General features: G+C 43.2%; 1 protein-coding gene across 3 annotated transcripts in view; it reads left to right on the top strand.

Annotated features, from left to right (window-relative positions):
* Nucleotides 1–3108: 3108 nt before the first annotated feature.
* SGF29 (SAGA complex associated factor 29) overlaps nt 3109–21540 on the top strand; it is a 28637-nt gene continuing 10205 nt past the window's right edge. The window contains exons 1-3 of one of the 3 annotated variants that reach the window (XM_057528737.1): nt 3109–3278; nt 9589–9746; nt 18366–18460. In XM_057528737.1, coding sequence (XP_057384720.1) covers nt 18386–18460 — 75 coding nt within the window. In that variant the 5' untranslated portion in view covers nt 3109–3278; nt 9589–9746; nt 18366–18385. Of the gene's footprint in view, nt 3283–9588; nt 9747–18365; nt 18461–21540 lie in introns of all 3 variants that reach the window. The other 2 variants (XM_057528735.1, XM_057528736.1) reach the window with 2 other exon arrangements.

Below are 21540 nucleotides of genomic sequence, written 5' to 3'. Positions count from 1 at the left end.
GATCTTAGTTCCCGGACCAGGGATCGAACCCACGTCCCCTTCATTGGAAGGCGGATTCTTTACAACTGGACCACCAGGGAGGTCCCTGGGTCATATTTTAGATTCCACATGTAAGTGATATTATATGGTATTTGTCTTTCTCTATTTGGCTTACTTCACTTAGTATAATATGGTAATCTCTAGGTCCATCCATGTTGCTGCAGACAGCATTATTTCATTCTTTTTTACAGCTGAGTAGTATTCCATTGTGAAGCATTCCATTGTGAGATATATATATATATATATATATATATATATATATATCTCAATATCACATCTTCTTTATCCATTCATCTGTCGATGGGACACTTAGGTTGTTTCCATGTCTTAGCTATTGTGAATAGTGCTGCTATGAACATAGGGGTGCATGTATCTTTTCAAATTAGAGTTTTGTCTGGATATATGCCCAGGAGTGGGATTGCTGGATCATATGGCAACTTTGCTCTTAGTTTTTTGAGGAACCTCCATACTGTTCTCCGTAGTGGCTGTACCAATTTACATTCCCACCAACAGTGTAGGAGGGTTCCCTTTTCTCCATATCCTCTCCAGCACTTATTGTTTGTGGACTTTTTAATGCTGGCCATTCTGACTGGTGTGGTACCAGTGGTACCTCATTGTAGTTTTGATTTGCCTGAAATGTCTTTTTAGAGGAATAATCACTTCATAGTATAGACTTCCATTTAAGCTAAAATTTTTATATCAATCAGGTCGTGCCATAGAGCTCTTAAATGTGGAAGGGACGATAAGGGGTCCCTTTGTCAGTGGCGGGAGGGGGCAATGGGAGCAGCCTGACACTCTAGTGCAGTCAATAAAGGGGTCATTGTCTGTGAACTGACCTAAATCATCTACTTTTTTTTAAAAATTTATCTTTGGCTGTGTTGAGTCCTTGTTGCTGCGCGCGAGCTTTCTCTAGTTGTGGTGAGTGGGGGCTCTTCTTCGTTGCGGTGTGCAGGCTTCTCATTGCGGTGGCTTCTCTTGTTGTGGAGCACGGGCTCTAGGTACACGGGCTTCAGTAGTTGCAGCAGGTGGACTCAGTAGTTGCAGTGCGTGGGCTCTAGGGCATGCATACTCAGCAGTTGGGGCACACGGGCTTAGTTGCTCTGTGGCATGTGGGATCTTCCCGGACCAGGGCTCGAACCCGTGTCCCCTGCATTGGCAGGCGGATTCTTTTTTTTTTTTTGGCAGGCGGATTCTTAACCACTGCACCACCAGGGAATTCCAAAAGGAAATTTTTGAGTCAATTTATTTCATCCCTTTCCTCCACTGGGTTCCATGCATACTATGCCACCTTCTGGTCATGATGTGTTTTTTTTTGTCTGTGTCAAGGAAAACCACCATTAAATGTGAATACAGTAGTTACAATATCTCCCACCTGCCTGCCACATGAGGTCAGGTTGAAGAGAGAGCTTTTTGTTTTGCTTAAGTGGGTGATGGGTGAGCATGAACAGGGACAATCTGAGAGATTGGAGGCTGGCTTTACATAGAAGGTGCCTGAAGCAACCATGTAAAAAGCCAATCCTGAAGGGCGAGAAACCAAAGAGCAGAGAGGGATGTGAGCATGGCCCTCAGCAGTGGAACTCTGTGTCAAGGGAGGAATTCGTAAAGGGATTGTTAGGAAAGTATGGTATGTAACTCTCTCCACATGCCCTCAAGAGACCGAAAGTGAAGGTTGCTGTGACTTTTCAAGGCTCTTTGGAAAAGCATTTCAGATGTGATGCTCTGGAGTGATGAGACTTAACGGATAGACGAAGAAGGCCCAGATTTCTTTGCCATGCTATAGCTTTCTCGCAGGAAGGAACTATGCTGCCCAGACAAAGGGAGTGTTCTGGTCAGTTCCACAGTGCTAACTTTCTCCTATATAAGAGTACCTGATACGTAGTAAGTGTCCAACAAATGTGAGCTGTTATTATTTTTATACTGCAGACACTTAGTGATGGATTGAATATGGGCTGGAAGGGAAAACGTGATATCAAGGGTAACTCCCAGCTGCCGGCTTGGGCCATTGTTGCCAAGTGGAAGGTAAGAAAATGAAAACTGAGGACAGATGATTCTTTTGAGAAATCTGGATGTGGAGGGGAAGACAGAGCTACCTCTTACAATATGGGCAACACTCTAAAACACTTTTAAAAATTAATCAAGTGATACGTGTTTATTGTAGGAAACATAAGAAATTAAAGTCAAACAAACAAAGAGTTGTGAGCGCCAAATCTCCCCTGAGGAGACTCTGAAGTTGGTATTTGACATTCAGGAGAAATAGCTTCTGAGACTCCTACAAACACGAAAATGTGAAATACTTGCTAGCATAAGCCTCATAAAATGCAGGATATAAAGCTGAGACTGGATAGATGGTCATGCCATTTATTGAGAGACCACGGAAAGAAAAGCAAGCTTGCAGGAAGAAAATGATGCATTAAGTTTTGGGCTGAAACAGTTTGTGTTGATGTCTGAGATTCTTCTAATGAATACAAAAATATTGAAGGCCTATTATATACCAGTCACTATGCTACGTAGCTGGAATACATAGGTGACTAAAACAGATGATCCTGACTTTATTGAGCTGGCAAGTGTATCAAATAATCGAAAAAATATATAATTATAAACTTTGGTAGGGGTTATGCAAGAAATTACAAGATGCTAGGATGTAGACCATTGTAGTTAAATACTTGCTCACCCAACTGTAGTACATTCCTGGGAAGATTCCCTAAAAGCATGATTTCTGGGTCTACAGATCTGCTTGTTTCTATTTGTTTTTAAAGAATTTAAAAATAAACTTTATTTTTTGGAGCAGTTTTAGGTTTCCAGCAAAATTGAGGCAGAAAGTACAGAGAATTCTCATATGCCCACTGCTCCCACTTCAATCAACAATCTGCTCGTTTAAAAAAAGTATTATTGTTTTATAGAGGCTTTGGGGAATGGGAGAGGATACTGAAAACACACAAGGACCCTGGTTTGGTAAAATAAGGTTCAGTTGAGTCGGGAACAGTGTGTAAAGTGAAAACTACATTTCCCAAGGGGCAGCGCGGCATGTCACACAGGAAGACGGCGCATGCGTAGAGGGGTCCTCCGCGCTGCGCCCAAGCTCATAAAAGGCAAAAAGCGTGTGTGGTTTTCGCCCTGCCGCGAATCTTCGAACGCAAGCGCGTTGTTATCCGCAGACTTTGAAAAGCATTCGAGGGACCGCGCGCCTGCTCCCGCCGTCGCAGTTTCTAGCGCGACGTGCTTGTTCCACCCGTGGCTCGGTAGGTGGGTATGGGTCGCGGTCTGGGACACCCCCACCGCTTCGCCCACCCCGCCCGGAGAATGGCGGGAGCGGAGGGCTGAGGGTCCCCATTCCCGGGCCTTGCTGAGGCGGCTCTTGAGGGGCGGTGCGCACGCGCCCTGGGCGGGGCGAGGCGGGGCGCAGGGAGGGAGGGAGGGCCGGCGCAGACCGAAGGTCTGCGCTTGCGCCCGCCCGCCTTGCGAGGGTGGGAAGCCGCCGCACGTGGTGCTTGGCGTGGTGGCCGGGTGAGGTGGGGTACCCAACACAGGTGCGAGAAGACGAGGGCAGAGGATGGGCCCCGAACCTAGACAGCTTCTGTTATTTGCTCAAGATGTGCCCATCTTAACCAAACAACCTCATTCTTCCTTCACATTCCTCCCGGTGGCTCATCTCTTTGCCCCTGTTTGCAGCCAAAATTTCAACCTGTATTCACCAGCACCTTTCCTCCTCCAAACCCACTCCATTCAGGCCTTGGCCCCCACCCCTCCACTGCAATAGCGCCTTGTCAAAGCCACCGATCATCTCTAGGTCGCCAAATTCAGTGTTAAGTTAGTTCTGAGACCCCTAGCAGTATTTGATGCAGTTAGTCACTGCCTTTAATGGAAACGCGTTTTTTGTTTGCCTGGTGGAACATTCTCGTCTTTAGCTTCAGCTCTCTCTGACTTCTCTGCTGATTCTTGCTCCTCTTCCTTACTTTTAATGGTTGTACTGCCCCAAAGCGTCATCCTAGATCTCTGCTCAGTGTTCATTTCCTGGGCTTTAAATATAAATACCGTGTACTGTGCTTAACTCTCAAATTTCTGTCTTCAAGTCATTGCTCTTCCTGAAATTTTGAGTTTTACCTTTCGCCTTGCTCAGTTTTCTCTTTCTTCCAGTTGCTTAGGCCAAGCACCTTGAGTTATTGTAGGTGTCTTTTGTTTCCTCTCTCTCCTCCTGCATCAGTCAGCACATATTTATCCTTGAGGCTTTGAAGTTTCAGTCCTGGGTGTCCAATTGTAGGTATGTTTGGTATTTGGTCAGTCCTTTCTGCCTGAGAATTTCTGTTTTCATTTTTGGCGTTCTCTGTCATTATTTATTCAGACTTAGCCATTTATGTATTCTGATCCATCCCTTTTAGAGTGTTTATTTCACCTACAAGTAAGTATACCAAACTGTTTAATATCTGTGTTCCTTTCTGGACTGTAAGTTTCCTAAGGTCAAGGCAGGGACTGTTTGTCTCATTCACTGCTGTATACCCCTCATGCCTGGCACAGAGTAGGTGCTTGATAAATGTTAATGAATGAATGAATGAATGAATTTACAAAGGGAAAGTACCTTTTCTCCATAGGTGGTAGGTAGACAATCCCTCTTAAGAGGGTATTGGTTACAACTAATTTGTTTTCTGGGGTCAGGGAGGAGAAGATATTGAACAGCCCAGCTTCAGAATTGTTGCAGTGTTTCTAAGAGGCTTCCAGGATTCAGTTCAGTTCTGCAGTCTATCTTGAGGACTTGGTAGGTGCCAGGCCCTGTGCTAGTTGCTGGGAATACAAAGATAAATAAAATTGCATCCCTCTCTTCTAAGAGGTGTGGCAGGAGAGACAAGTGAAACAATTTGTCTCCGGGTGTATGTGTGACAGGTGCCAGAACGGAAGTTGGTGTACCGTGTTTTGGAAGTTTCTGGAAGTTTTGGTTGCCCTTGGCATCAGGGCAGATGAGAGGGGCCTGGGACAGCCAGATCTCCCTGCCACTTGTTTCTGGCTATAAGCAGCTTTGTCCTTCTATCCTAGTATGCCATACAAATATTGTGTTCTAGTGCCATGGTGTGAAAAAGGTTGGCAAATACTGCTGTAAAAGTGTTAATTTTGCTGCCATTTGATTTGGACCCTGAAAAACGAGTAAATTTGAGAGATCCAGAGGGGAAGAGGGGGAAGGATCAAAGGCATTTCAGGCAGGCATAACAGAAGCATAAAAGTCTGTGCTTGTTTGAGGCTGGGGCCCTGGGATTTTTCGGCGTGGGTATTGTAGGTCAGTTGAGAGGTGCCCTCCAGGATCTGAAGCAATGCCATGGAGGTGTTTGGTAAACCAGAGTGTCCATTTTATAAATACTGGCCCACCACAAGGCACCCTTTTCTCAGTGGGTAGGTCCAATTAGAGTCCATAGTTTTAGAGACCAATTTTCTGGAGCTAGAAGCAGGGATGTTAAGTCAAAGTCCTTTTTTTCTGATTTCTAAATTTATATACAAAGATTCTTACAAATGTTTTAAAAATGAATCTCACTTGGAATTTTGATGAGTCATCTGCCTTGGAAAAAATACCCAATTTATGTCACTTCAGGATTTGTGGTCACTGTATCTGCAGAGAGGAAGGTAGAATGGTGAACACTGAACCAGTGGGAGTTGGATGTTGATACTAAGTTGTTTGAGCCCTTAAGGCTTAGGTTGCAGAGTCAGACAAATCTGAATTTGAATCCCACCTCTGCCACTTATTTTTTGCGTTTTCTTGGTAAAGTCATTTATTTCTCCAAGACTCAAGTTTCCTCAGTGCTATGAACAGTACTTTGCAGGATTGTTAAATAGGATAATCCACGCAAGAGTGCTTAGCACATGGTAGGTAATCAGGAATAGCTGTCATTGTTACCTTTATTTTCCTACCTCTTTTTTTTTCAGATGGCACAATGAATCACTGTCTTACTGGTGATACTTTCAGTGTAATCATAATAACCTAACAGTTGATTGGCAGTTTACAGTAGACAAATTGCTTCTACTTCCATGATCTCTTTTGCTATTGAATATGCTGAAGTTGTGACAAAACTTAGAATTGGGAGGAAGAGCATAGATTTTGTAGTTTGCAGTCTTGCAATCCCAGCTCAACTACCTGTATTTCCTGAGTTACCAGCATAACTTAACCTGTCTGAACTTCAGTTTCCCCAGCTGTAAAGAAGGTGGGCTTGTAGCATTGATGTAGGTTTAAAGGAGAATCACCTGTGTAAGCTTCAGTACAGAAGCATGGTAGGTACTGGGGGGGGGGGGTAAGTGGAAATCATCGTCTTAATTTTTTTAAAAAAAACTAATTGATTAATGTAGCTTCTTACTGATGGTGGCTAAATTGAGGGTATGGGATCTGAGTGTAGGGTCTCAGAAGCTTTGCTTCCCTTTGACTCATAACAAAGCTTTTATTGTCTTGAGTCCTGTGGGATTCTTTTTAGAGTGGTTTAAGTATAGGATGTTTGCATTTGTTTGTATGAGGCCTTGGCTGCTAGTAGAGGGTCAGAGAATAGTTTTAAGCTGGGTGTTTAGCAGCTGATATGTGCTTTCCACCTGAAGCCTTTGTCCCCAAGAATTATCTCTTTTTAGTCAAACTTCCCAGTTGCAGGTAACAAAAAGGTAACCCAAACTAGTCTAAGCAGAAAAGGAGTATCTATTGACTGTATCTGGAGTCCTGGGTGCATCAGCTTCAGGCATGGCTGTATCCAGAAGCCTAAATTATGTCACCAGTATTTTCTGTGTCTTCTCAGCTCTGCTTTCGTCCATGTTGATTTCTCCCTCAGGCAGGTGAAAGCCTCCATCAGTTCCAGGCTTCCATGCTACTCTTTTTTTTAAACACCTTTATTGGAGTATAATTGCTTTTTTTTTTTAACATCTTTATTGGAGTATAATTGCTTTACAATGGTGTGTTAGTTTCTGCTGTATAACAAAGTGAATCAGCTATATGTGTACATATATCCCCATATCTCCTTCCTCTTGCGGCTCCCTCCCACCCTCCCTGTCCCACCCCTCTAGGCAGTCACAGAGCACCGAGCTGATCTACTTGTGCTGTGCGGCTGCTTCCCACTAGCTAGCTATCTGTTTTACATTTGGTAGTGTATATATGTCCATGCCACTCTCTCACTTCGTCCCAGCTTCCCCTTCCCCCTCCCCATGTCCTCAAGTCCATTCTCTGCGTCTGCATCTTTATTCCTGTCCTGTCCCTAGGTTCTTCAGAACCATCTTTTTTTTAGATTCCATATATATGTGTTAGCATACGGTGTTTGTTTTTCTCTTTCTGACTTCACTCTGTATGACAGGCTCTAGGTCCATCCACCTCACTACAAATAACTCAATTTCGTTTCTTTTTATGGCTGAGTAATATTCCATTGTATATATGTGCCATATCTTCTTTATCCATTCATCTGTCGATGGACACTTAGGTTGCTTCCATGTCCTGGCTATTGTAAATAGAGCTGCAATGAACATTGTGGTACATGACTCTTTTTGAATTATGGTTTTTCTCAGGGTATATGCCCAGTAGTGGGATTGCTGGGTCATATTCCATGCTACTCTTAACCAACAGAAAGAGGTTATCTTTTTGCAGATAGCTCTAGCAAAAGATCTGAAATTGATTTTGGCTAGATTTGGGTCACATATCTCTTCCTGAAGCAGTCATGGTGGTCAGGGAGAATATAATATTTTCATGGGCCCAGGTGGTATACCCAGCCTTGGAGCCAAGGTGAGGGGTGGTTTCCCAAAGGGAAATTCAGAGTGCTATTACCAGACCTAAATATTTACTTAAGAAAAATGAATATGTGTCTTTAAAAAGAATCACATATGACTGCTCATAGCAGTTTTATTCATAATGGCCAAAAGTGGAAATAGATGCTGTTCAGAGAGAACAGGTTAAACAAACCAGTTTGTTCATACAATAGGTGCAACTCAGCAATAGAAAGAAACAAACTCCTGATACACACAGCAACACAGATGAATCTCAAAACACATTAAGTGAAAGAATCCAGACACTAAAGAATATGGATGGCATGATTATATTTCTATGAAATTCTGGAATAGGCATAACTAGTCTGTAGTGGAAAATATCAGAACAGTGGTTCCCCTTGTGGGTAGAAATAGAAAGTGTGGCCATCTAAGTGGAAAAAAGAGGGTTCTAGGACCCAGAAGGTTTAGGGTACTGGGCCTTGCTTCAAAATTCATAAGAATTCTGAAACTTATAGGAATTGCGTAACCTCTTCTTGGTTTGAGACTAATGCTGAGATCAACTGGGACCCTTGGACTCAGATAATGGGCAGCTTGGGCTGAACATTCAGTTTCCTCCCAGCTGGGAGCTGCCTGAACTTTCAGTTAGATGTGGTCCTGAGTCTGCATTCCGGCTTTGCACCACCAGGCTTAATGTCCTCAGAGTGGAGAGCCACAGAAACCTTTGCCTCTACTGAGAATGTGTTTTCTGGGGAAGTTCAAGTTCACAGCTGACTGGATCCAGAGATAGCAGTAGTTTATTGGAAAATCATAAAATGAGTTGGTTTTCCCAGGCAGGGCGCACCCAGTAGGCAAAGCTTAAGCAAGAGAGGGCCCTTAAATGGTGGGGGCAGTGATTGCTTCCCCAGACTTGGGATGCGTCAGTGTTTTCTGTTCCTTGTGCCTTTGACTGCTTTGCTCAACTTAACACAGTCCCTGTCTTTTTTCCTGGCAGTCCCCTGACCCACATCTACAGACAAGGAGGAGGCAGCTCGTATCTACTAAGTGCACGCTCTGTGCCAGACACTGTCTATCACCTTACTTGTGTGGTTAGTCTTCAAGTGGGTGCTCTGGTTTTTATAGAGACTCAGAAAGGTTAGAGAACTCTCCCAGGGTGAGAACTTTATAGCTGTTCTGTCCCCATTCCTCTTCTTGGAACACTTCTAAAATATGCCTGTCAGTTCATTACCCTGATGGCTGTATTGCAGGCAATCACGAGGGGAAACAACCAACACACTTACAACCATTCTGTACCTAGGCAGCCATTCTGTTTTTCACTTTCAGTGCAGTATTCAATAAATTACACAAGGGGACTTCCCTGGCGGTCCAGTAGTTAAGACTCCATGCTTCCAGTGCAGGGGATGCGGGTTCAATCCCTGATTGGAGAACTAAGATCCCACATGCCGTGCAGTGTTGCAAAAAAAAAAAAAAAAAATTAAATTAAAAATAAAAACAATTTTTTTTAAATAAATAAATTACATGAGATAGTCACTTTATTGTAAATAGACTTTGGGTTAGACAGTTTTGCCCAACTGTAGGCTAATACTGTAAGTGTTCTGGGCACGTCTAAGGTAGGCGAAGCTAAGCTATGACGTTCAATAGGTTAGGTGTATTAAGTGCATTCTCAACTTATGATATTTTCAACTTATAGTGGGTTGATCGGAACATAACTCCATGGTAAGTCAAGGATCTGTATATTACATATACAGAAGGTATCATACAAAATGAAAATCATTGTAGGTTGCTGGGATTTGCTTTAAGATATTCTTTGATGTTGTTGACTTTTTTTTTTTTTATCACCTAAATTAGGAAAAAATGGAAATAGAGGTGTGACCAGAGTACTTTGGAGAGCCAGGGGAGTTTCTGACTGCCTCGCTGGTTAAGGAGTACCCCAGAGAAGAGAAGGCACTGGAGTAGGAAGAACTCGCTGCCATTTGTCAGTCAAGTCCCGGGGGAGGGGCATCAAGGTAGTGGAAACAGCTTGATGGTCCTTTCAGAGAGCTCAATACCGACTGCTTCCAGAGAGAGCAGTAGTTCACTGTATGATAAAATCATAAAATGAGGTTCTCCTAGGCAGGGCACTACCCAGTGGGCAAAGTGAGCCTCCAGAATCCTGGCACTCATCTCATTACTTCAGAATTATTGGGTTGGCCACAAAGTTCGTTAGGGTTTTTCCATAAGATCTTTTTGGTCAACCCAGTACTTCACACTGAACAGAAATGAGGTGAGAAGAGAGCATTTTAAAAGTCACAAGTCAGTGTTTTTATGTGAGGGCATCCCGACAGGTCTCTTGTCAAAAACAGGGCCCTCCTTGCCCACCTCTGCCTTCTGATTGCAGAATTAGGCCCTGCCTGACTCGGTATTTGACCTACTCCTTCCCCTCCAGACCAAGTGGGTCAACTTTTTCACTTTGGTTGGCTGAAAGTTTCAACATCAATTTCTTTGTCTGACTCTGCATCTACTAATTGTAAAAGGTTTTATGAGATAACATACTTTTTCTTCTTGTATATACATGGGATCTCTGGAGAAATACCCAAAAAACAGCAGGGGTTGCCTCAAGGGGTGGGAGATTTCATTGTGTTTCTTTTAATCGTTTGAATTTTTTTTACTGTGTGCATATATTATCTAGTAGTTAAAGGTTTTCTTTTTTTTTTTTTTTTTCCCCCTTAAGCGGAACAGACTTTGTGTCTAACCACAGTGAGACAAAGAGACAGGTGATATAGCAGTAATGTGATGAGAGCCTAAACTAAGGCAGTGACAGGTGTGATGGAACAGAAGGGTCTGGATTTAAGAGAAATTTCTGAGGCAAAATCAATAGAATTTGAATGGGGATTGATCAAGGGCATGGGGTTTGGAGATGAGCAAGGAGAAGACCCCAGGATTTCCAGCTTGGGAAGCTGGCTGGACACTGATGGGCACCACTAACCCACGTCTGGAAGGCAGAGCCGTGCAGGGCAGGAAGTGTGAAGTGTCTGAGGGGCATCATGGTTGGGACGTTCAGGCGGCAGCTGCAGGTCTGAGCTGGGAGCCTTGGAGAGAAGTCAGGGCTGATGATACTGATGTGGAAGTTTCAGAATATGGGTGCTTGAAGCTGGTGACAGTGCTCAGGGAGTGCTTAGAGAATGAGAAGAGGATCCAGGGTGACCTTCCACTGAGGTGGAGGAGGAGGGCAACAGAAAAATAGGGGAGACTGGAGGCCTAGAAACCCAGAGAACAGAGCTTTGAGGAGCAGCGTGTGGTCAGGTATTCAGTGCAGCAGAAAGTTCCAGGAGCTGGCAGGAGATCATAGGCACTGAGGGAGAGCCGGACTGCAATGGTTAAAGATTAAATGGGAGTAGAAGTGAGGGTGGTGGGTACCGTGCCAGCCCTGTGCTAGGTACGGAGAGTAAAGTGATCCCCGCTCTCAGAGACTGGACACGCTAGGGGAGGGGACAAATACACACACACAGAGAATTGTAATACGATTTGATGGGCACAGTGGTAGAGAGATGCACAAGGTATAATGGGGACACAGAGAAAGGTAACTTCACCCAGCTGAGGAGACGGGGGGTTTCTGTGATTAGAGGAGGGGGTGACTTGGTAGTAATGCAGGTCTTAGAGAACAGTTAAATCAGGCAGAGGATTAGGGGTAATCTGCCTGCAGGAAGAACATCCCAGATAGAGGGAGCAGCACAAACATAGGGCACAGGCATAGGAAGTTCCATGGCGCCCAGTCAAAAGCGGAACAGTTCAGTATCGCTGGAATGTAAGATGTGAGGCAGACAGGGCTGAAAGATGTTGGAGTGGGGGGAGACATGAGGATGGAAACCTCTTTGTGGAGACCTTGTGTCCTGTATTAAGGGCTTGACTTCTCCTGGGAGAGGGACGTGGGAGGGGGTTGAAAGTTTTTGGTAGGGAAACGATATGGCCACACTTGTCTTTTAGATGGATAGTCCTGGAGCTCTGCAGAGGGTGGATTTGAGGGAGATGAGAAAGCAGGGAGGAAGCCCAGCTAGGAGGCTGCTGTATAAGTTACGGTGAGACCGACCTGATACAGCCTGAACCAACGAGTGAAGGACTAAAAAGGAGTGGATGGAGTCCTGAAATACTGGGGCAGTAAATCAGCCAGAGTGGTGATTGGTTGGACATGAGGATTGAGGGAGAAGGGGGACTTGAAAATAACTCAGGTTCCAGCAGAAGTGGCTGAATGGGTTAGGAGAAGCATGCTACCACGTAGGGGTTTGGGGGTGGGGTGAGTAGGGAGGGGATGAGCTTGCTTTTGCACATACTGATTTTTTTTTTTAACAGTTTTACTGAGATATAATTCACCTACCATACAACTCACCCATTTAAAATGTATAATTTATTGCATTTTTTAAAGTATATTCAGAGCTGTGCAACCATTATCATCATCTAATTTTAGAATATTTTCTGGGTACATTGATTTAAGAAAATTTTTTTTATTATGGAACATTTCTAACATACAGAAGTAGAATCACATAAGGAGTGTCTGTGCTGGGCAGAGTGATTTGGGGTCTCCTCTGGTGGAGATGTCCAGCCAACACGAATCGTTGTTACGGGAATTTCAAAATGGACCTAACTTCAGGGAGGGGGGTCAGGGCAGGAGAGAGGTGGTGTGTGAAGGAGTAAAACTATGAAGTTCCTGTCGATTTCCCGACACTATTTCCAGTGGGGTTATTGGTGAAAGGGGGTTGTTGATGACAGCAGAGATGACCGTTCTTGCCTGAGGAGCTTCCAGGCTGGTTGGGGAAGAAAAGATCTACTTACATCCACTGGCTGGAAAGCCAGTTTATAGGTCTAGGTAGGTTCCAGGAAAAGTCAAGAGAAAAGTTAGGCTTATTTAGGGATGGTCAGACAAGACCAGTTTTGATCTGGTTGTTGAAAAAAGTGTAATGTTTGTGTCCTTGGCAGAGAGGGAGAGGGTGTACATGACACACCCTTTCAGCCTCTTTGGAGGGTAGTGTGGAATGGGACAGGACATCTGCATTTGAGTGTGTGTAGGTAAGACAGACCAGAAGAAATGTCAGCAGATAATGACAGATGACACTGGATATGTCTCAGGGCTGGATCCCACCCCTCACCCTCCGGCCTCTTCAGATGCAGCCCCATTCTCTCGTCCTTGGACTTGTTCTCAGTGTGCTCCCACCCCTCAGCCAACATGCTCACATTTCCTCCAGCTGTAAACCCTCCTCCGTCTGCTTGGCCTCCCCTTCAAGCCTCCACCCCTGTCTCTGTGTCACAGCCCTGCTAGCAGGAAATTGTTATCTTTATTTGCTACCACACCCCTCCTGCATGGTGGTGGGTCTGAGGGCAGGAGCAAAGATATTGAGGAGGGAGAAGGTTTGAAGTGTCAGAATTATCAGGGAAGGTAACTGATTTACCTGGCAGCAGATTGGGAGTGCTTGCTATCAATGCTTGTATAAAGTAAAACCCGCTGTCCAGTTGGGGGGGCTTTCCCCAGTTCTATTTTTTTTTTAATTTACTTTTATTTATTTTTGGCTGCATTGGGTCTTCGTTGATGCACGCGGGCTTTTCTCTAGTTGCAACGAGTGGGGGCTACTCTTCATTGTGGTGCACCGGCTTATTGCTGTGCCTTCTCTTGTTGTGGGGCACGGGCTCTAGGCGCGTGGGCTTCAGTAGTTGGCGGCACACGGGCTCAGTAGTTGTGGCTCGCGGGCTCTAGAGCACAGGCTCAGTAGTTGTGGCGCACGGGCTTAGTTGCTCTGTGGCATGTGGGATCTTCCCGGACCAGGGCTCGAACCCGTGTCCCCTGCATTGGCAGGCGAATTCTTAACCACTGCACCACCACAGAAGCCCCATTCCCCCAGTTTTAATATGCACAGGTGTAGGCATGTAAAAGGCAGGCGGTTCTGACCAGGATTCTGCTTTATGTGGCAGGAGAGAACAACCCTTTTCCCTGCTGATCCGTTCCTTCCACGGATCTTCCCACTGGACTCTCCTTTGGCGCACACCTTCAGCTTGGTTGTGGTTCAGTGGGGCTCTTTCCCTCTTCCTCTTCGCTCACTCAGCAGATCATCCCTAGCGTCATCAATTCCCAACACTTTAGCAGCGACCTTTATGCTGATCATTCTCAAATTTATCCACTTTGAATCTCTTAAACTCTAGATCCCTGATTTTGTGTGGTTCTAATTAATGCAACCAGACTCTTTTTTCTTAAGGGACATGTTCTTCTCTATATTAGAATGCATTATATAAAGCTTGTGGTGGTAAAAATAGTGTTGCACGTGTGAGGAAGAAAAGATATGTCACAAGCAGTCAAATGAAAATAAGTTGGACTTCATAAAAATTAAAAACATGTGCTTCAAAGGACACAATTCAGTAATCATTTTTTAAAAAGCCAATTAAAAATGGCAAAGGGCAGTTCTCCAGAGAAGATACACAAAGGCCAGTAAACACATGAAGAGATGTTCAACATCATTAGCCATCAAGGAAATGCAAATCAAAACCACTGGTTACCATTTCACACCCACTAGGATGGCTATAATCAAAAAGACAAGCAGGGCTTCCCTGGTGGCGCAGCGGTTGAGAATCTGCCTGCCAATGCAGGGGACAGGGGTTCGAGCCCTGGTCTGGGAAGATCCCACATGCCGCGGAGTAACTAGGCCCGTGAGCCACAATTACTGATGCGCGTCTGGAGCCTGTGCTCCGCAACAAGAGAGGCCTCGATAATGAGGCCCGCGCACCGCAATGAAGAGTGGCCCCCACTTGCCACAACTAGAGAAGCCCTCGCACAGAAACGAAGACCCAACACAGCCATAAATAAAAAAATAAATAAATAAAAATTAAACTTTAAAAAAAAAAAAGACAAACAATATCACATGTTGGTGCACGTGCAGAGATATCGGAACCCTCATACGTTGCTGATGGGAATATAAAATGGTACACCCACTTTGGAAACAGTCTAGCTGTTCTCAAAGGTTAAACATAGAGTTACCATATGATCCAGCAGTTGCACTCCTAGGTGTATACCCAGGAAATGAAAACATGTCCACAAGCATTCATAGCAGCAATGTTCATAACAGCCAAAAAGTGAACACAACCCAAATGTCTATCAGTTGATGAATGGATATACAAAATGTGGTATATGCAAACATGAAATATTATTCAACAATAAAAAGAAATGAAGTGCAGAATAGGCAAATCTATAGAGACAGAAAGTAGATTAGTGTTTGCCTGGGGCTGGAAGGTATGGAGATGTACGTGTATTTAAAGCATACAATTCAGTGGTTTTTAGTATATTCAGAGTTACACAGCCATCACCACAATCAATCTTAGAACATTTTCACCGCCTGGCCAAAAAGCCCGATTCTCATTAACAGTCACTCCCCTTCCTCCCTCAACCCCCCCCCCGCCCCACCCCCAACAGCTTTCTATGGACTTGCCTATTCTGGATATTTCATATAAATGGAATCATACAATATGAGGTTTGTTTTGTCTGGCTTCTTTCACTTAGCATAATGTTTTCAAGGTTCATCCATGTGTAGCATGTGTCAGTACTTCATTCCTTTTTAGTGTAATAATATAGTCTATTGTATGGATAATACCACACTTTACCCATCCATATAGTTTCTCCACATCCTCACCAACACTTGTTATTATGTCTCATTTTCATTATAGCCATCCTAGTGAGTGTGAAATGGTATCTCCTGTGGTTTTGATTTGCATTTCCTTGATGGCTAATGATATCAAGCATCTTTTCATGTGCTTGTTGGCAGTTTGTGTATCTTCTTTGGAGAACTGTCTATTCAGATCATTTTTATATATGGTCTGAGGTAGGGCCCCAAATTCACTCTTTTACATGTGGACATCCAGTTGTCCTTGCACCATTTATCAAAAAAGACTATTCTTTCCCCCATTAAGTTGTCTTGGCAACCTTGTGGAAAATCAGTTGACCATGGATATAAGGGTTTATTTATGGTCTGATTCTGTTCCATTCATGTTTATGTCTACCTTTATGCCAGTACCACAACATCTTGATTACAGCTTTATAGTACGTTTTGTAATTGGCAAAACTTTTTCAAGATTATTTTGGCTATTCTGGATCCCTTGAATTTTCATATTAATTTTAGGATGAGCTTGTTAATTTCTGCAAAGAAGCCACCTGGGATTTTGATAGGGCTTTCATTGAAACTGTAGATCAATTTGGGGAGTAGTGCTATTTTAACAATATTAGGTCTGCTGATCCATGAACATGGGATGTCTATTTATGTAGATCTTCTTAATTTTTTTAAACAATGTTTTGTAGTTTTCAGTATAAGAATTGTATACTTCTCTTATTAAATTTATTTCTAAGTATTTTATTCTTCTCGATGCTATTGTAAATTGAATTGTTTTCTTAATTTCATTTTTGGGTTGTTCATTGTAACTGTATAGAAATGCAATTGATTTTTGCCTGTTGATCTTCTGTCCTTTAACCTTCTTTATTAGTTCTAATAGTTGTTTAGTGGGTTTCTCAGGATTTTGTGTATACAAGGTCATGTCATCTGCAGATGAAGATAGTTTTACTTCTTTCTTTCCAATCTTGATTCCTTTATTTCATTTTATTGCCCTAGTTTGAACCTCCAGAACAATGTTGACTTGTTGCTGATCTTAGGGGGGAAAGCTTTCAGTCTTTCACCAATAAGTATGATGTTATCTGTGGGTTTTCATAGATGCCCTTGATCAGATTGAGGAAATTCCCCTCTATTCCTGGTTTGTATATTACTCTTTTAATAAACAAAAGCAGAGATTTTAAGAAGATATGCATATTTAAATACATAGAGTTCACAGTTCATTACCGGGGGGGTGGGGGACATGCAGTGTGAATCTGATCTTTGTGGATATGGAGATGTACTAATTGAATGATCTTTATAAGAAGGTAGGGTATAAAGTAAAAATTTCAGCATCCTAAAAAAAAGTTCTTTTTTTCCAGTCTACTTTTATCTTTAGGCATATGTCCAGTTTTACCTAGTTACAGTAGCTTACTTTTTAAAAAAGAAATTTTATTGAAGTATAGTTGATTTACAATGTTGTGTTAATTACTGCTGTACAGCAAAGTGATTCGGTTACGCATATATATACATTCTTTTTTTAATATTCTTTTCCATTATGGTTTATCGTAGGATATTGAATATAGTTCCCTGTGCTATACAGCAGGACCTTGTTGTTCATCCATCCTGTATATAAAAGCTTACATCTGCTAACCCCAACCTCCTACTCCATCCCTCCCCCAACTCCCTCCCCCTTGGCAACCACCAGTCTTCTCTATGTCCATGAGTCTGTTTCTGTTTCATAGATAGGTTTCCTTGGTAACCACCAGTCTGTTCTCTATGCCCATGAGTCTGTTTCTGTTTCATAGATAGGTTCCCTTGGCAACCACCAGTCTGTTCTTTAGGTCCATGAGTCTGTTTCTGTTTCATAGATAGGTTCATTTGTGTCATATTTTAAATTCCACATATAAGTGATATCATATATTTGTCTTTCTCTTTCTGACTTACTTCACTTAGTAGGATAATCTCCAGTTGCATTCATGTTGCTGCAAATGGTATTATTTCGTTCTTTTTTATGGCTGAGTAGTATTCCATTGTATGTATGTACCACATCTTGTTTATCCATTCATCTGTCAGTGGACATTTAGGTTGTTTCCATGTGTTGGCTATACAATAGCTTATTTTTAAAATTACCTTTTATTGTCTCTTATTCTTTTTCTAATTACCTGCTGTTGCATTTTATTTTCATCAGAATACATTGATCTTACCTTAAGTCAGATATTTTTAGTAGTTAATTTCTCTTCCCTCTACAGTAAAAAAAGTAACAATGCTTTATGACTTAGAAAGTGTCTTCATATAAAATCTTATTTGAATCCTCATTTTACACATAAAAAAAAAAGGGAAACCAGAATGTTTGAATCATTTGTCAGGATAGTAGGAGCAGAGCTGGGGCTAGGGCATACTGCTTTTGAAGATACTTAATAAGTACACCTGACTTGGTTGAACATATCGAATACGAGCATCATTGGATTAGGGAGGAAATCCAAGACAACTTGCCACTGTATCAGTTTCCTAGGGCTGCCATAACAAACGACCATAAACTGGGTGACTTAAAAGAAATGTATTCTCACAGTTCTGAAGGCTAGAATTCCAAAATCAAGGGGTTGTATTAGTTCCAGAATCAAGGGTGGGTTCCTTCTTGGGTGCCCAGAAGGAGAGTATGTTCCGTGCCTCTCTCCCAGCTTCTAGTGGTTGCCAGCAATCCTTGCTATTCCTTGGCTTGCAGCTGCATAACTGCACTCTCTCTCTGCGTCTGCCACATGGCTGTCTTCCCTCTGTGTGTGTCTCTCTCTCCACCTGGCATTCTCTGTATGTGTGTCTCTGTTTCTTCTCTTATGAGGACACCAGTCATGTTGGATTAAGGCCCACCCTACTCCAGTGTGACTTCATCTTAACATATATCTTAATTACATCTGCAAAGACTCTGTTTCCAAGTAAGAGGTACCAGAGGTTAGGACTTCAGCATGTCTTTCAGGAGAATGGTTTAACCCACAACAGCCACTAACAAGGCTCTCTTCTGCTCCCCCTCCACCCCAGGCGCCCCCGTATACCACACCATGGCCCTCGTGTCTGCTGATTCCCGCATTGCAGAACTGCTCACAGAGCTCCATCAGCTGATCAAGCAAACCCAGGTAAAAGTCCACAGCCCTCCACTCCTAGAGGGGAACGTGGGCTGTGATGCTGAGCTGTGGAGGGGGCGGGGGTGGTTGTGTTCAAAGAGATTGGACATGCAGGAACCACGGTGATGGAATGAAGGTGGGAGGAGAAGGAGAACGTAGGGTATGACTCCCATTCCTGTTGGATTTTCTGTCATGTGCAGGGTTTCATGATTCGTTTTGTTTAGTAACAGCTATATTGAGAGGTATAATTCACATACCATACAATTCACCCATTTAAGGTGTACAATCCAATTTGAATCAATATTCAGAGTTGTGCAACCATCACCATGATCAATTTCAGAACATTTTCATCACCTGACAAAAATGCCCTGTACCCAATAGCAGTCATTCTCCTTGTGCCTCCACCTCAGGTAAACAGAGACACTCTTATCGGGCAAGATAGTCCAAGCGTGTTTAGAGGTTATCTACTAAGAGCTGGTCAAGAGCCAACCCTTTTTTGGAATGTGTAGTGTTTGAAAACCCAGGCCTGCTGAATTGATCTTTAACTGCACCTGCCACCCCCCTGGCCCTTGGCCTAGGCTCTGTTACAGCAAAACAGTCATTTGAGCATTTACCTTTAGTATAGCATTTATATAAAAGATACAGCAATAGTATCAGGATAAATATGCCTAACATTTGCGGGAATCCTTATAGGGTAGGGATAGACTTAAAGAAACAACCAATCTGTCCTATGGAGCCATTACATACGCTTTCATATTTTTGTACTAATTTGATTACCTGTTTTCCTCCTTCATCTACCACCATCCGTACCTTATGATAAATTTGTGTGAAACTGTTTAGCATAGAAATTAGCTGATGGTGAGTTAAATCCAGTTCTTCCTCAGGTCAGTCACTTTCCATCAGCATTACATTCCCAGAAGACTTTGAATCAATCTCCCAATACATTTGGTCATCAATATCAGTATTATCCTATGACTGACTTACATAAGGTAGTTGAATCTTAACAACAGTGCCAGTGTGTTACACCATATTGAAGTATGGTCATGGTAAAATTTGGTTTCATTATGGAACAAATCAGTAAGAATTACAGAGCTATTTGTTAGGCCTTTGCAACAGAATTGGCCCTGCCCATTTACCAGATTTTATTACAGACAGGCTTTATTACAGTTGGCCATGATTCAGTTATTTCTGGGTTCCAAGTCAGCTGGGGATGAAGCCAGTCACTCTGTCTCAGCTCAGGCTCATACTGAGACTGGTTTCCACTGCATACTGTTGTACAGCAGAGTCCACCTCCCTCCTATGGGGAGGACACAGGTGGTGTTCAGAGTAAAAGTCCTACCTCTGCTAACTGGACTTCAGGATATGTCTTATTTTGATCTATTCTTGGGTCAAGGGTAGTCATGGTGCATTGATGTAAATTGCATGTGCCCCTTGAGGGCTTCCATAGGTTTAGAGGTCCACAAAATTCCCATAAGTGTGCCTCTTGGGGCTCAGCAGCTCGATGGAGGGCCGCTGCTCATGGCTACTTATTAAAGTATTATCCATTTTAAAATAGTCAAGAAGGGCTTCCCTGGTGGCGCAGTGGTTGAGAATCTGCCTGCCAATGCAGGGGACAGGGGTTCGAGCCCTGGTCTGGGAAGATCCCACATGCCGCGGAGCAACTAGGCCCGTGAGCCACAACTACTGAGCCTGCGCATCTGGAGCCTGTGCTCCTCAACAAGAGAGGCCGCAATAGTGAGAGGCCCGCGCACCGCGATGAAGAGTGGCTCCCGCTTGCCGCAACTAGAGAAAGCCTTAGCACAGAAACGAAGACCCAACACAGCCAAAAATAAATAAATAAATAATTCTTTTAAAAAAAAAATAAGTAAATAAAATAGTCAAGAAACCCTGGTGGGTCAAGGTGCAAGCCCTTTCCCAACAACAGGTGGGTCCTAGAGCTATCCACATTACCTGTTGGGTTGGCCTGAACCACTTCACCAAAGCCTCATCATCTTTCCAGGCTGACTCCCATCCCTTGCCTTCCTCCTAGGAGAGAACTCACTTCTGTTTGTTTATTCTAATCAACCATCTTTTCCCCCTGATTGCTGCTTCTCATTGAAAATGAGTTCAGCTTGCCCCACAATGAACACAATAGTACCTATGTCCCCTAAAGCCTTTTTCTGTCTATGGGCCAATGTTGCTTACTCCACCATGCATTTTGTTGCCATTGTGTACTAATGGCCTGGGTACTGCAGTTAGGATACATATTTTGTACCCAAAAATGTTGGGTGCCCCATACTAGGGTTAGATGAGTGGTAGTTGCACCTAGATGTAATTTAGCCTAAGTATATCATATGGCCTCTTAGGCCTCTCAAAACCTTCCTCGTCTAGGGGAGCGGGGGATGGGGCTGTTCCCCAGGGGAATTTGGACCTACCATGTGCCTACTGCTCTAATCCTGTCAGAAACCCACTTTTCCCTATTGTTTTTACTTGCTTTTCATTCACAAAGACATGGGTGATATGTATTTGTGCGAGCATGCTGTGGCATATCATGTCCATTATAACCAGGGACCTTTCTGAGCATCCCATCATCCAGGCTTGTAGTTACACAATGATCAGTCTGCTGGGAGCCGCCATACAACCCAATGGGAGCAGTTCCCAGAGATTCCTTTCCAAATGGTATCCTTTGTAGTGGAATGTGACCTGAAAAATAAGAGTCAGAAGATTCTGGCACACATATTGCTAAGTGAAAACCCAGTCTGAAAGGTTTTCTATACTGTATGATTCCAACTATATGACAATATGGAAAAGGCAAATCTATAGAGAAAATAAAAAGATCAGTGATTGTGCAGGGCTTAGAGGGAGGGAGGGATGAATAGGGGGAGCACAGGGGATTTTTAAGGGAGGTGAAACTCTTCTGTATGATACCATAATGGTGGATACATTACATTTTGCATTTGTCAAAACCCATAGAATGTAAAACACAAAAAGTGAATCTTAATGTAATCTATGGACTTTAGTTAATAATAATTATCAATATTGGTTCAGTAATTGTAAGAAATGTTCCACACTAATGCAAGATGTTAACAATAGATGAAGCCGTGCAGGGGAAA

Source organism: Balaenoptera acutorostrata, chromosome 15, assembly GCF_949987535.1.
Source record: "Balaenoptera acutorostrata chromosome 15, mBalAcu1.1, whole genome shotgun sequence".
In the NCBI taxonomy this organism is placed as follows: Eukaryota; Metazoa; Chordata; class Mammalia; order Artiodactyla; family Balaenopteridae; genus Balaenoptera; species Balaenoptera acutorostrata.
Note: the sequence above shows the minus strand (reverse complement) of the source record. Positions and strands in the feature narration are given on the sequence as shown.